At 45.2% G+C, this 15,000-nt stretch overlaps 1 protein-coding gene across 1 annotated transcript in view; it reads left to right on the forward strand.

The window, feature by feature from the left end:
- The first annotated feature begins 2,164 nt into the window (after positions 1-2,164).
- dock (SH2/SH3 adaptor protein dock) overlaps positions 2,165-15,000 on the forward strand; it is a 113,689-nt gene continuing 100,853 nt past the window's right edge. Inside the window, exons 1-2 of the mRNA XM_070136965.1 lie at positions 2,165-2,308; positions 5,429-5,633. Of these exons, the coding sequence (XP_069993066.1) occupies positions 2,290-2,308; positions 5,429-5,633 (224 nt within the window). The 5' untranslated portion in view covers positions 2,165-2,289. The remainder of the gene's footprint in view (positions 2,309-5,428; positions 5,634-15,000) is intronic.

The raw sequence follows: 15,000 nt of genomic DNA on the forward strand, positions 1-15,000 counted from the left end.
GTGAAAAAAGCTGAATCTACTAATAGAAAGAGAATAAGCACATTTGAGCTTGCTTCTTAACCAAGGTACAGACAAAATGAAAGTTAAGAAATAACATGAAGAGTTCTAATATAATGATTGTTTTTATGCCGAGATTTCTATAAAGAACATTCTTTGTATGTGTGAAAAACAAATATATCAAAGATGGAAAATCATAAATTATATACAGACATAGACCTTCATATAAAAGAGTCAAGCAGAAAAATAAGTTATATAACTGTCTAATCCCAGTAGTCATAAGGTTAAGTAAAGTAGTTCATCTTAAAACAAGAGGATGCAAGAAAAAAAAGTAATATTCATTTTGGTCATCTTAAAAAATATATATTTACTGCATTAGATCTGTCAAAAAAAATCAAAACAAACAGGTCAATCTTGTATCTTGCTTTCATTCTAGATCCCAAAATACTTGAGGGAGTTAAAGCATCACACTTGAATGCGGTTTCCGATCAAATATCTTGCAGGTGTCCCGTGATTTCAGTATTTGCGTTGAACTGGCAAACATTTCATTGAATCTCCCTCTCTGGTTACTTGTGTAAAACTGGTATCTTGTTAAATCAATGGTTCTGCAGTACACAGTAAAATTAGTTTTATACTCGTATATAATATAAAAAAACATATGCGACAAGTAATATGTGACAATAATCCTGCATACTCTATGTATCTTAAAAGCAAAAAACAAAACAAAACATTCCTGATCTGTGCACGAGAAGCAATATACGTATTAGTGCCAGTACCTTCAATATACTCATATGATGAACCAGTATTGTGCGTTTCTGATACTAAAGAAACCAGTGTGAGATATACTTAGCTATATTAAATACATACCAAAACAAATACAAACCAGTTACCACAGGAACAGCAATCGGACCTCTGATATGAATCAAAATTCACGTTAACTTTCTTCCTAACTCTTAACACCACACCTTGACTAGGGGTTATTTTGGACTCACTTGACTGTCTAATTAGCTAATAACAGAATCTGACATCTGTGAATTCTTAATTTTGACATAATTATGCCACTTTGCATATAAGAGGCGATAGAATTATTCTAATGATACTTTAAGCCAAACGCATGAGCATATAAGCCACTGAAATAACCACTTTCTAACAGAATCAATTATCAACATAAGCTAGGAAGTTATTAATCTTCAAGACATCAGGTATTCACACCTCCACCAAACATAACGAAGAAACTTGACATGATCTGATTAGAAATACCCTCTCATCGCCTCCCTAGACTAGCAACCAAACGGACACGAAATAATCTTTGAAATGGAGCTAATAATTAGACAAAAGAGATAAAGGGATAATCTAAGAAAGGGTTTAACATCAAACTACTTAGGGAATGTCATATTACTGAATTTACAGATGTACATTAACTTGAGAACATCCACTGACCTGGTCTCCAATCCTTAGTTTTTGTCTTTGAAGTAATTAAGCAATAATTAAAAGGTAAGCAATAGGAAAATTATTCAACAATTCTCCCTCTCTTGTACTTAGGTTACCAATACGTTCAACAATAACGAACCTTGTTTACATTTTGTAAAAGGATTCAGTATTACCAAAAGAGATTTGATATCACCTACCGCAAACGTCATGTAAACTATAAGAGATTCAATACTAAGGCGAACGATATCTCTTTTCGTCTATGGTTCTCTTTTTCACAGAAAATGGGAAATTTCTCTCGCAAATCTGCGACAATTAGATCGAAATAAGTTTATTTTCTCTTTGTAATACTTGTTCATTCTTACATATTTATAATACTGTAATATTAATTTGTTATATTTTCACTCAATGTGACACTCATCTGTCCCGAGTGATAACACCTTGACGAATTCAGGATATAAACTATTAGAGCTTACAGTCTTCCTGAATCTTCTTTACTGTGTAAATTTGACGAGTTTATCAAATATCTTAAATATTTACAATAAGAGAGCAGGATTTGATTTTATTTCATTATTGATTATGAAAAGTTTGGGAACATCTGCTTCCATTGTTATAAGTAAAAGATTCGGTAGATTATCGATACTACGTTTTGAAACAAATGCGCATCGGTACTTTCGAATACTCTTTAGACCTCTTTCGATACTCTTATAAAGACACCGAATCTTACTTTATTTCCAAACTGAATCCTGTCCGCTGGAAGAGTCTCAGTGTCTATTACCGAATCCAAACAAGAAGGAGTGACATGGAATTTCTTTGCGATTTTTAAGTGAAATTCGTTGCGATTTTTTTAGGAATGTTGTAATCATGTCGAGCTTAAAGTTAGGTAAGTCAAAGACAGTGATTTAATATTCGGATGAGCAAAATATAGCGTGAATGGAGCTTGTCTAAGGCTTATTAGTAAGACCGTGGGAAGATGCTGGTGTTTTTGTTGTCAGATGTTGTTGTTAGAGTTTTGTTGTCACTCTCGATCTCGGAATATTTACGCTTATTAAGGCTTGATAGTCCTTTTCTGTTTTGCTATTCTCACCTCCCTTTTATTTTCTCTCTGTCGGTTTACTGTAGTGGTATGGGAGTGTCATTCTTAGGGATTTTTTTTATGAAAGAAGTGTCTTGTGTTTTCTATCTCGTGTTTTCACGTTCTCACTGATTTAGTAATTTGTAAACAAACTGTGTAGTACATTATGCTTAGTCGTTTATGCTAGTATTGTGAAGTTCCTTTTAGTTCGACTTATTTCATTTACGTTTGACAGGTCAAGTATGACTCATAGTTTGCCTCCTGTGTACATTACATTCCTGATATTTGCATTGATGAGCAGTTATTTCTCTTTGTAGAGCATTTTTTAGATTACCTCTTTTAAGGAGAGTCATTTGTATTAACTGGGCAGCTTTGGCTTACACATGATGGTATGTAGTTATGATAGAATACTTATTTTGGTCCTTTGATTAGACTGTTTGCTAAATGTGATTTTGGTACTTTGATATCGAAATACAAAGAAACTGACGAAAGAAATGTATTGCCAGACATGGGATGTTCTCTTCATTTTACAGTAGAATTTGGAATTTGTGTTAGTGATGAGGAGCAGAAAAACTATTCAGATACCCATCAGTATGTGTCTGTTTTAACATTATTAGCAAAATGCTAATGATATCTTTATTTTTACTACCTGTATCACATTACTGTTGAGGTTTTTGAGATAGGAAATGACTTTTAAAGTAGGTGTATTTCTTGAAAGAATATTTTGGCTGTGTTGAATACATATTCAGTTAAAACTTTGTGTGATCTGGTTTACAGTATGAAGTCGGGCACATAAAGGCTGGTAAACCTCTGTCTTATATATTTGCAAAAGATAGAGCTTAGACTCTTTCTTTTTTAGACATCAACTTGCCAGGGAGATGAATGAGTTTTGTTTTGCCCATATACAAGTAGTAAACATTGGTTGGCCTTTTCCAGAGTGCCAAAAGAGCATTGATGGAGATGATGTCTTTAAAAATTTGTCTAATGTTTCTTGCTTGGAATGAACATCCTTTATCTTTATTTTTTCGTCACTTTCTAAATTTAAATCGATGTTAATATAGGAAAGTGGTTATTTTCTCTCTGATATTCATGTCATCAATGGGGGCTAGTTTTTTTCTGTGAAAAGTAATTATTTTAGTTTTAGTCAGTTTTCTTAAGATAAATAGAGTGCTTCACGTTTGGTTATTGTGTAGAAGACACTCGCGCCTTCAACATAGCCCTCCCCCCTTTGGCACTTAGGCCAAAACTAACAAACCCTATGTATAATTTGGCAAAATATAACTTGCAGACCTCTATTATATTCAAGAATGGATCAGCCCAAGCTCTGTCTTACCAGGCTATGAAATGGTGGAGGTCTGCTGGTCTTTGCTGGAGGAACAGTGGCATGCCGTGACCTTACACTGTACCAATATGAAAAAGAGCTTCAGATTGTATGGATAACTGTACTAAACTGAGACAAGTATTTAAGCCCAAGGTTATATATGCGAGAAAATGAATATTTTTTAATATTATCTTCTCTGAAAGAAAAAGAATATCTGCATAGTTACTTTCGCAGTAGTCTGTACGTATCAGTATAAACCACAATAAGTTCAAGATCAAAAAGCTAGAAATCAATCAGTTAGATACCATTATAGGGAAGAATATCAAACTTCTACTTCTAAAAGATAGATAATCTTACTAAACAACCACTAAAAGATTTATAAAACATGATTTGCTATAAGATGATTGAAAGAAATGCCACAAGCATCATTGTTGTTCTATTTGTTGTTATACAAATATATTTTTCCAAATAATGTAAGCTCTTCAAGATAGGCTGATCTATAAGATCCGTTGCACAGTGTTCCTTCAGAAAGTCTAGACATTTTTTCCTTTATTAGAGGCTACATCATCCTTAAATAAAAATGAGGGTGAAAGGACGTAATGTGTTTACCGGAAAATTATCAGTTGAGACTCAACTTTGCACTTTGCATATGCCTCAGGTCTGGCACTGCTTTTGATTCAAGGAGCAATTACATTTTGCAAGATCATTTTGCTGGATGTTGTATTTTCTTATTAGTTCATTATGATTATTGGCTCTGAGCAGCTTAGGGTCTCGTTTCCATGAATTGTTGCGGCCAGATAAGTGTGAGAGACATTTTTGAGGAAGTAAGTTAGAAGGAACAAATAAAAGAAAACAATTTATTAGTCAGTGTCACCATTAAGTGGGAATTCCTAGGCAGAGTTAAAGGGTTAAAGTACCAGCTGTTGAAGGGAGAGTCATTGTAGGAGTGTACTATGCATATATTATTATGAAGATGTGTAACTACTTGTAGAGTGTGTAGCTTACTTCTTTTTCCTCTTATTTCTTTTAAGTTCACTGTTGCTACTCTTCCTTATTTGTTTTGTTTGTGATCTTCATCTCCTTTTTTCCTCATCTTCTTCTCTGTGTTTTGCTTCATCATCATCTCCTTCTTCATCTGTGTCTAGTTTGTGATTTTATTATTCTTTTCTTCTCCTTCTCCCTTTCTTCTTCATCCTCTTCCTCTTTCTTGTTTGTTTACATTTCCTCCTCTTCTTTGTCTTCAGCTTTGTCTCACTCATGTAGGTAAATTAAGTAGTATATCATCATTGCATTGTTTTTCTTCTTCATACTGAAAGAAAAAAAAATGTTAATCTTCATTAAGTCAGACAAGGGGAATCCCAGTTAATGTAGTAGTTGTTTTTTATGGATTTATCTTTTTTATTTTGTGTGTCAGTAATGTTGGATAGTAATTTTTATTTGTATGCATTTTACTATTAACAAATAGATTTGTTATTTTTTCTCAGTGTACCTTTTTTGACATTTCAGATTTTATCGAACACAAATACGTTTTTTGCTTAACACGTTTTTTGTTTTTTCTCTCTTCCTCTGCCCTACCCTTGCCCTGGCTTTGCCTTTGGCCATGGCAGGCAAGTCAGTAGGGGAGGACTGCTGGGTGACGGCCAAGTATGACTACACGGCCCAGGGCAGCCATGAGCTGGACCTCCGCAAGAATGAGCGCTTGCTCCTACTTGATGACTCAAAGCACTGGTGGCGGGTCATGAACAACCGCAACCAGGCTGGTTACGTCCCCTCCAACTACGTCAAGAAAGAGAAGCCATCCATATTCGATAGGTGAGTGTGTGGTTTTCTGCTGCCGTTTTTTTCTACCCATTTTTATTGTTCTTGCTCTTGGGGTCGTTGTCTGTCGGTGTTTCCCTATAGGTAGTTTTGTCACTAGGTTTATTTGTACTTTGGTTCGAGAGTACATTGGAGGTTGTGTCGGTAGGTGGTCTTTCCTTTTTTTGTGGAGGTTTATATTCCTGATTTATAAACCATTGGTGATGCATTTGCAGGTAAGGAAGCAAACAAAGTAAAAATAAGATGGTATGTTTTACGTAAGGGAAAAGGAAATGCGCGTAGAGTTTTATTGCCCATGTTCTGAAGGGGTGTTTTGCAAGAGGTGTGGGAGTGATTTGCATTCCCAAACTGAAAGTGCAGTGAAGTGGACAAGAGAAAAGAGAGGAGTGAGAAAGGCTGGAAGGAGGGAGGGGTGGGGAGGGAGCAGTGGGGGAATGTGCTCGAGTTTAGGGGATATTTAGGCTGAGGGAAATGGCAGGAGAAAGAGAGGAGGGAAAAGAGGGAAAAGACGAGGAACAAGGGCGAGGGAGGGAAGGAGGGAGGGAAGGTGGGTGGGTGGTTGTAATGGAACGAGGGAAAGACGCGAAAAAAGAGAAAACGATAAAGAATTTTGTCAGATAAAGGTGCAGAGGAGGAGGAGGAGGAGGAGGAGGAGATGGTGAAAGGGGAGAAGAGAAGAGGAAGGTATTATTTATGCCGATTTGAAGAGGCGGCCAGACAATGTTGAAGAGGAGAGCGAGAGAGGAGAGGGAAGGGACACGTAGGAGGAGGAGGACGAGCAGAAGAGGGGAGCGAGAGGACGGAGAGGTGCAGAGGGGAAAGGGTGCAGCAGGGGAAGGGGGGGTGGGGGTGGGGGGTGGGAGGAGCGAGAGGGGGAGAGGAGCGGGATGGGAAGGGTTATCAACATAACCGACGGGTAACAAGCTAGAGAGACAGAGAGGACACTTTACGACGGGAGGAGAAACAGCTGCGGGGGGGGGGAGACTAGGTGGGGGGAGGGGGGGATTCGAGTGGCTGGAAGGGGGGTGGTTCTGTATTATGGTTATTCTTGTTATTGATTCCGTTATTTTTGTTTATTGGTGTTGTTTCTACGGCTAGACTATGCGTACCTTCGTAAGTAGAGGGAAAGATCTCAGGACGAGAGAGAGAGAGAGAGAGAGAGAGAGAGAGAGAGAGAGAGAGAGAGAGAGAGAGAGAGAGAGAGAGAGAGAGAGAGAGAGAGAGAGAGAGAGAGAGAGCGGGGGGGAGGGGGGGTTAATCACCTTATCCACCAGAACATATACCAAAGAGAAGCTCACTTCCTCAAACACTTTCTCAGATTCCAAAGCACTTGCCTTAACACCTAAAAAAAAAAAAGAAAAAAAAAAGAAAACGATGAACCTTTGACGTCTCCTCCTCATCTCCTCATTTATTAATTTATTCATGTATTTACACGTCCTCTGATCCCTCACGCCGTCGGACGTGTCACGTTACGAGCAGCGAAAGCTTAGTGAACTTTGAAATTTGGTTTGAATGCCGTTTCATTGGCTAGTAATTAGCGCCGTGACAGGGCCGTCGATAGGGGCGAGAATCGCGTGGCGCCCTGCCCAGTAGGTGAGGTGAGGTGGGTGGAGGGAGCGGATGGGTAGAAGGGGGAGAGAGGATGGGTAGAAGGAGGAGAGAGGATGGATAGAAGGGGGAGAGAGGATGGGTAGAAGGAGGAGAGAGGACGGATAGAAGGAGGAGAAACGGATGGGTTGAAGGGGGAGAGAGGGCGGATAGAAGGGGGAGAGAGGATGGGTAGAAGGAGGAGAAACGGATGGGTAGAAGGGGGAGAGAGGGCGGATAGAAGGGGGAGAGAGGATGGATAGAAGGAGGAGAGGAGGGATAGGTGGATAGAAGGGAGAAGATGGGGGATAGGTATATAGGTGGGGGAAGAAGAGAAAGAGATGGATGAATAGATGGAGGGAGAGGTAAATGGAAGAATGGAAAGGGAGTCGATGTGGAATAGATGGATGGATAGAAGAATGACAGGGAAAGGTAAATGGAAGGTGGACGGAAATATGAAGGGGAACGAGAAAGAGAGAGAATATAGGACAGAAAAGAATGGGTGGATGATGAAGAAATGTGGAAAAAAAACAGACCGAACGGTACTTGGAAGAAGGCTCTGGAAGAGGAAGAGGAAGAGGGAGTGGAAGAGATTGAGATTGCAGCGCGATGTTGGCGTGCGCCGCCGCCGCCGCTTATCGGATGCAGGAATCGAGGAAAGCCCGATAAGCCGTCTCGAGACATTCCGTATATTTTTGCGTCCTTATCTCTTATCAGATTTCCGCCACGAAATCAGCCCGTTTGAGTCATCGCTTTGGGCCGGATGGGGGGGGGGGGGGTAGCGGGAAGGGGGGAGGGGAGGGATGGAAAATTGTGACAAGTGAGACATTCCTCCTCCTCTGCTGACGCGCGCGCGGGCATGACGGAATGACACCGCGAGGCACGTGACGAGGCCGGCGCTGCGGACCCCTGCTGCGCCCTGCCCTCCTCGGCCTGCCCTCTCATTTCCCTCTCCTTTTCCTTTCTTCTTCTTCAGTCTTCTCTTCTTTCTCCTTTTCCCCTCTTTCCTTCCTTCTCCTTTTCCCTTCTCTCCTCCCTCTCTTTTCCTCTCCTCTCCCTCTCATTTTTCCTTGCCCCTATTGTTTTTATTGTATTCCTCAGACATTCTCTTCCGTCTCCCTTCTCTCTCTCTTTTTCTCTTTCCTTTGCCCTATCTTTCTCAGGTTCCTTCTCCTTCAGTTTTTTCCTTATTGTCGTTTCCCAGGTCTTCTCTTTTTCCCCTCTTCTCCTCTTCTCCTTCTCAGTATCTCCCTTTTTTCCCTTCCCCCACTCTCGTCTTCTCTTCCTCGTTTCGATCTCTCTCTCCTTCCCCCTCTCCCTCCCTCCCCCTCCTTCTCTCCCACTCTTTCCCTTCTTCTCCATCCCCTCCCCCTCATCCCTTCCTCAGTGCGCCGCGCCCCTCCACACGCACCTTGCGCCCGAGAAAAAAGGGGGGGAGGGTATTAGTGGGTGGAGGGAGAGGGGGAGGGAGAGGAGGAGGGAGGGAAGGGGGGGGGGTAATTGGGAGGCAGTTTCTCTTAAGTGGAATCAAGTACTTGCGAGTGGTGGCTGCTGCATGTTAGAATGGTTTTATTCACTTGGCTTGGGAGCTGAGGTGTGCGGGATTTTATTCATTATTTTTTTTTTCTCGCTTTCCGTTTTCCGTTTGTTAGTGTATTTATATTTTTTGAATGGATTTTTTATGGATTTTTTTTTCTTTTTTTTTAATGAGTTGCTCTCTCGAGATCGGGGTCGTACAATCCGGTCTCGGCGCGTATTTCTCCCTCTCCTTTCGGCATGTAAACACGGAGGATAAGGGAGAGGGGGAAGGGGGAGGGGGTGGGAGAGCGGGGAGAGGGGAGAGCTGCCACGATGATCTCTTGCACGGGATTCTCGGCCTTGTGAGTGGGGGGCCATAAGGTCAAGAGCCGGGTCGGGCCGGCGGCGGAGGGAGAGGGGAAGCTCGAGAGCGTCTGGGGGAGGGGAGGGGAAGGGAGGAGGAGGGGGGCAGGGGGTGGGGATCGGTTGAGAGCGCCCGGGGGTCGTGTTGACTGAGGGGAAATGGGAGTCCCCGCGGCCTACTGGGAGAGAGCCGCGAGCGAGACGGCCGCCCCTCGCTTCCTCTCGCCGCCCCTCGCCTCTCCTCGCTTCCTCTCGCCTCGCCTCGCCTCGGCTCAGCTCCGCCAGGCCTACTTCCTTCGCTCGCTCGTTCTCGAGGCTCACCGGGTCGCCTCGGAAGGGCTGGAAGGGTTAAAGGGTGAAAGGGTGGAGGGGGGAGAAGGGAGGGGGGAAGGTGCCGCCAGTGCCACACGAGAGGCGTCAAGCGCGGGATAGACACCGCGGTAAGGCAGAAGGAGGGGTAGTGAAAGAGAGAGAGAGAGAGAGAGAGAGAGAGAGAGAGAGAGAGAGAGAGAGAGAGAGAGAGAGAGAGAGAGAGAGAGAGAGAGAGAGAGAGAGAGATAGGGAAGAAGAAAGGGAGAGAGAGCGAGATAGGGAAGAAGAAAGGGAGAGAGAGAGAGATAGGGAAGAAGAAAGGGAGAGAGAGAGAGATAGGGAAGAAGAAGGGGAGAGAGAGAGCGAGATAGGGAAGAAGCAAGGGAGCCGAGGCGAAGGAGGTCAGCGCGACACCCGATCCCACATCTGTCTGTGCGTCTGTCCGCGCGTGGTAAGCGGTCCCAGAGACGGTCTTCGCGAGGGCGTGGGATCGCCGCGTCGCGCTCTCCCTCGGCCGACAGATGGCGTTCCTTCCTCCTCCTCCTCCTCGGCTGGCTCTCTGTGACGGGAATGGGGTGGGGGTGGGGGGTTCAGCGGGGAAATGTATCGCTTGTCTGGAGGGTATAGCGCCCATACAGCAGGGGGGGGGGGGGGATATGCGTAGATATGTACACACGTTCGCGTCAGTAATGGACATAAGTATTTGATAATATTAGGATTTACAAATAGCGTAAATTTAATCTGCTTATACCAGAGGAAGTGTATACACGTCCGCTCTCGCTGAAATATTATTTGCAGGTGCTATGGGCTTGGACATACCGCTCCCTGTGTAATGGGCGTTGAAATACAACCTGCTATAGTATAGATGTAGATATACCTTTTAATTGTAGACGTAGAAATAGCACCGTCTGTTGTATAAGCGTAGAAATATCACTCTCCATATTATCAGCGAAGAAGTACCGCCCTCCGCCTTATAGACATAGGAATACCCCCCTTCTGTGTTATAGACTCCTCACTTTCGCTCTCCTTACGCCGAAGAATGTATTAATGAAATGCGCGAGGCCCATTTCCGATGTAAATATAGCCATCCCCGGGGACGCAGCCATGCAGAGGTGCCAATAGAGCGACGCATCCCGCGCGGCTCCTCCCCGGCCCCCTACAGCGCCCACGGGACCCAAAATACAGCGCGTGGGCGCCGCCGCTGCCGCCGAGGTTACGTACGCACGTCGTGGCGGCGGCGGCGGTGGCGGTGGTTCGCGCCGCCACGTGGAACGCCCGTGCGGTGGAGTGGACTGTGGAAGCCAAGCCACCGCCGGCGGGCTCCCCTCCTCCCTGTCTACCTGTGTGTCTACCTGTATATCCGCCTGTGTCTACCCCTCTATCCACCTGTCTCATCTTGTACGAGTATATTTGTGTATACGTTTGTATGGACTTGTTTGTATATCGTGTGTGTATATACGGTCTTATTTGCTAGCGTGGCTGCCTCTACCTCTTTACGTCTACATGTATGTCTCATAGGTATGTCTACATGTACGGGTATCATATATATCCGCGTGTAGGTATTTGATGGCCGCTGTATGTGTCTACATCCATAGCCCTGTCCCTGTGTGCGCGGAGTGTAGCTGTGGCCATGTCCCAGCGACCAATACACCCGCGCGGCTGCTGCTGCTGCTGACGGAGAAGAGGTTTGGGGAGCCAGGTCCTGAGAGCAGCTTCCCTTGGGACTCGGCGCAGGATTCGGGGCTGTGGCTGGCCTCAAGGGCGGGGAGGCAGGAGGGGGAGGAGGGGGAGGAGGGAGGGACATTTCTTTGCTGGAGAGGTGGAGGAGGATGGTGGTGGTGGTGGTGGTGATGAGGATGATGATGATGATGATGATGGTGGTGATGATGATGATGATGATGATGATGGTAATGATGATGATGATGAGGATGAGGATGATGATTGATGAGGATGAGGATGAGGATGATGATGGTGGTGGTGATGATGATGGTGATAATAAAAGTAACAATTAGTGGATTATGTTAATGAAATAAAAAAAAATAATAAAAAAGATAATCGAATGAAAAAAATGAACAAGGAAGGTAATACAGAAGTGACGACATGACAGCCTTGATGACCAAACAAGAATAATGATAATAAAGATAAGAATAATGACAATAAAAAGGAGAAACAATCCAAAAAAAGCGATACCCCGGTGCGCCGAGTAAGCCAGTGGACTCCCCCGTGGGTTTTCAAGCGAGAGAGAATATGGGGGTAATTTGCCGGCTTTGGGCCCCGGGTATGGCGTCCGCTCGTGTCGGGGGGCGGACGTAACCAGGCGGACGTTGGGGATCTCGCGTCCTCTTCCTCTTCTTCTTCCTCTTCTTCTTCCTTTTCTTTGTGTTCTTTTCTTTTCTTTTGTGCTTCGTTTTCTTCTTCTTTGTCTTCTTCATTCTCTTCCTCTTTGTCTTCATTTTATTTTGTTCATCGTCGTCTTCTTAATTTCCTTCATTTTCTCTTGTTCTTTGTTTTCTTCTTTATCCTCTTCCTTTTCTTTATGTTCTTCGTCTTCTTCTGTTTCTTCTTCGTCCTTTCTCTTCACGAGGGACATTTCTTTGCTGGAGAGGTGGAGGAGGATGGTGGTGGTGGTGTTGGTGATGATGATGATGACGATGATGATGACGATGATGATGATGACGATGAGGGTGATGATGATGACGATGAGGGTGATGATGATGATGATGATGATGGTGATGATGATGATGATGATGGTGATGATGATGATGGTAATGATAAAAGTAACAATCAGTGGATTATGTTAATGAAATAAAAAAGATAATAGAATGAAAAAAAATGAACAAGAAAGGTCATACAGAAGTGACGGCATGACAGCCTTGAGGACCAAACAAGAATAATGATAATAAAGATAAGAATAATGACAATAAAAAGGAGAACCAATCCAAAAAAAGCGATACCCCGGTGCGCCGAGTAAGCCAGTGGACTCCCCCGTGGGTTTTCAAGCGAGAGAGAATATGGGGGTAATTTGCCGGCTTTGGGCCCCGGGTATGCCGTCCGCTCGTGTCGGGGGGCGGACGTAACCAGGCGGATGTTGGGGATCTCGCGTCCTCTTCCTCTTCTTCTTCCTCTTCTTCTTCCTTTTCTTTCTGTTCTTCCTTTTCTTTCTGTTCTTCCTTTTCTTTTTTCTTCGTTTTCTTCTTCTTTGTCTTCTTCATTTTCTTTTGTTCATTGTCTTCTTAATTTCCTTCCTTTTCTTTTGTTTTTCGTTTTTTTTTCTTCTTTATCCTCTTCCTTTTCTTTATGTTCTTCGTCTTCTTCTGTTTCTTCTTCGTCCTTTTTCTTCACGATTTCCGTCGCCATTTTTCTTTGCTCTTTCTCTTTCTTTTCTCGTGGTCGTCTTTTTCTTCCTTCCTTCCTCTTTTTATTCCTATTTTCTTAGTCTTTTCATCATCATCATCTTCATCCTCCTCTTTCTTTCCCCCGTCCTCCTCCTCCTGCTCCTTTTCCTTTCACACTTCCTCCTTTTCTTCCTTTCACATTTCCTCCTCCAATTCCTCTTCCTTTCCCACTTCCTCCTCCTCTTCCTTTCACACTTCCTCCTCCATATTCTTTTCCTGCTTTGTCTCTTGCTTTTTCTTCTTCGTGTGCCTCCTCCCTCTTTTTTTTATTAATCAGAACTTTAAAGCGCAATTAAGCGGTGACAAAGCACCAATACAAAAATGATCGTTGTAATATTCCCCGTTGCCTCCTCTTCTCCCCTTCCTCCTCCTCCTCATTTTCTTACTCTTTTGCCTCCTACTGCTACTCTATTTTCCTTTCCCTCCCCCTCCTTTTCCTCTTTCCTTCCTCCTTGTCTTCTTTTCCCACTTTTTCCTCCTCTTCATTTCCTCCTTCCTACTCCTCCTCCTTTTCCTTTGCCTCTTCCTCTTCCTTTTCCCACTTCTTGCCCCTCCTTCTTTTCCTCTTCCTCCTTTTCTTCCTCCTCCTCCACCTTCCTTCCTCCTCCTACACCTTCCTATTTTCCCAAGCGAGAGTTATCGGCGCATTTAAAGTAAAAATTTGTAATCTGTTTTGAGTTTCTCGTCGCGTCACGCTTTCAGTTTGTGTTTTGTCAGTGCATGGCGTCGATAGGTTGCTTGGCGGGGATAATTGTCGTGACGTCATTAGAGGGGTGGTTGTCGTGACGTCATTAGAGGGGTGGTTGTCGTGACGTTATGGGAGGGGTGGTTGTCGTGACGTCATGGGAGGGGCGGTTGTCGTGACGTCATGGGAGGGGTGGTTGTCGTGACGTCATGGGAGGGGTGGTTGTCGTGACGTCATTAGAGGGGTGGTTGTCGTGACGTCATGGGAGGGGTGGTTGTCGTGACGTCATGGGAGGGGTGGTTGTCGTGACGTCATGGGAGGGGTGGTGGTCGTGACGTCATGGGAGGGGTGGTTGTCGTGACGTCATGGGAGGGGCGGTTGTCGTGACGTTCTGGGAGGGGTGGTTGTCGTGACGTCATGGGAGGGGTGGTTGTCGTGACGTCATTAGAGGGGTGGTTGTCGTGACGTCATCGGACGGGTGGTTGTCGTGGCGTCATGGGAGGTGGGGTTGCCGCGACGTCATCGGAGGGGTGGTTGTCGTGACGTCATGGGAGCTGTGGTTGTCGTGACGTCATGGGAGGGGTGGTTGTCGTGACGTCATGGGAGGGGTGGTTGTCGTGACGTCATGTGAGGGGTGGTTGTCGTGACGTCATGGGTGGGGTGGTTGTCGTGACGTCATGGGAGGGGTGGTTGTCGTGCCGTCGTGGGAGGGGTGGTTGTCGTGACGTTCTGGGAGGGGTGGTTGTCGTGACGTCATGGGAGGGGTGGTTGTCGTGACGTCATGGGAGGGGTGGTTGTAGTGACGTCATGGGAGGGTTGGTTGTCGTGACGTCATGGGAGGGGTGGTTGTCGTGACGTCATGGGAGGGGTGGTTGTTGTGACGTCACGGGAGGGGTGATTGTCGTGACGCCAGGGGAGGGGTGGTTGTCGTAACGTCCTGGGAGGGGTGGTTGTCGCAACGTCATGGGAGGGGTGGTTGTCGTTGACGCGTCATGGGAGGGGTGGTTGTCGTGACGTTCTGGGAGGGGTGGTTGTCGTGACGTCATGGGAGGGGTGGTTGTCGTAACGTCCTGGGAGGGGTGGTTGTCGTGACGTCATGGGAGGGGTGGTTGTCGTGACGTCATGGGAGGGGTGGTTGTCGTAACGTCCTGGGAGGGGTGGTTGTCGTGACGTCATGGGAGGGGTGGTTGTCGTGACGTCATGGGAGGGGTGGTTGTCGCGACGTCATGGGAGGGGTGGTTGTCGCAACGTCATGGGAGGGGTGGTTGTCGTGACGTCATGGGAGGGGTGGTTGTCGTAACGTTATGGAAGGGGTGGTTGTCGTGACGTCATGGGAGGGGTGGTTGTCGTGACGTCATGGGAGGGGTGGTTGTCGCAACGTCATGGGAGGGGTGGTTGTCGTAACGTTATGGAAGGGGTGATTGTCGTGACGTCATGGGAGGGGTGGTTGTCGTGACGTCATTAGAGGGGTGGTTGTCGTGACGTTATGGGAGGGGTGGTT

Source organism: Penaeus vannamei, chromosome 22 (genome assembly GCF_042767895.1).
Source record: "Penaeus vannamei isolate JL-2024 chromosome 22, ASM4276789v1, whole genome shotgun sequence".
Taxonomy (NCBI): Eukaryota; Metazoa; Arthropoda; class Malacostraca; order Decapoda; family Penaeidae; genus Penaeus; species Penaeus vannamei.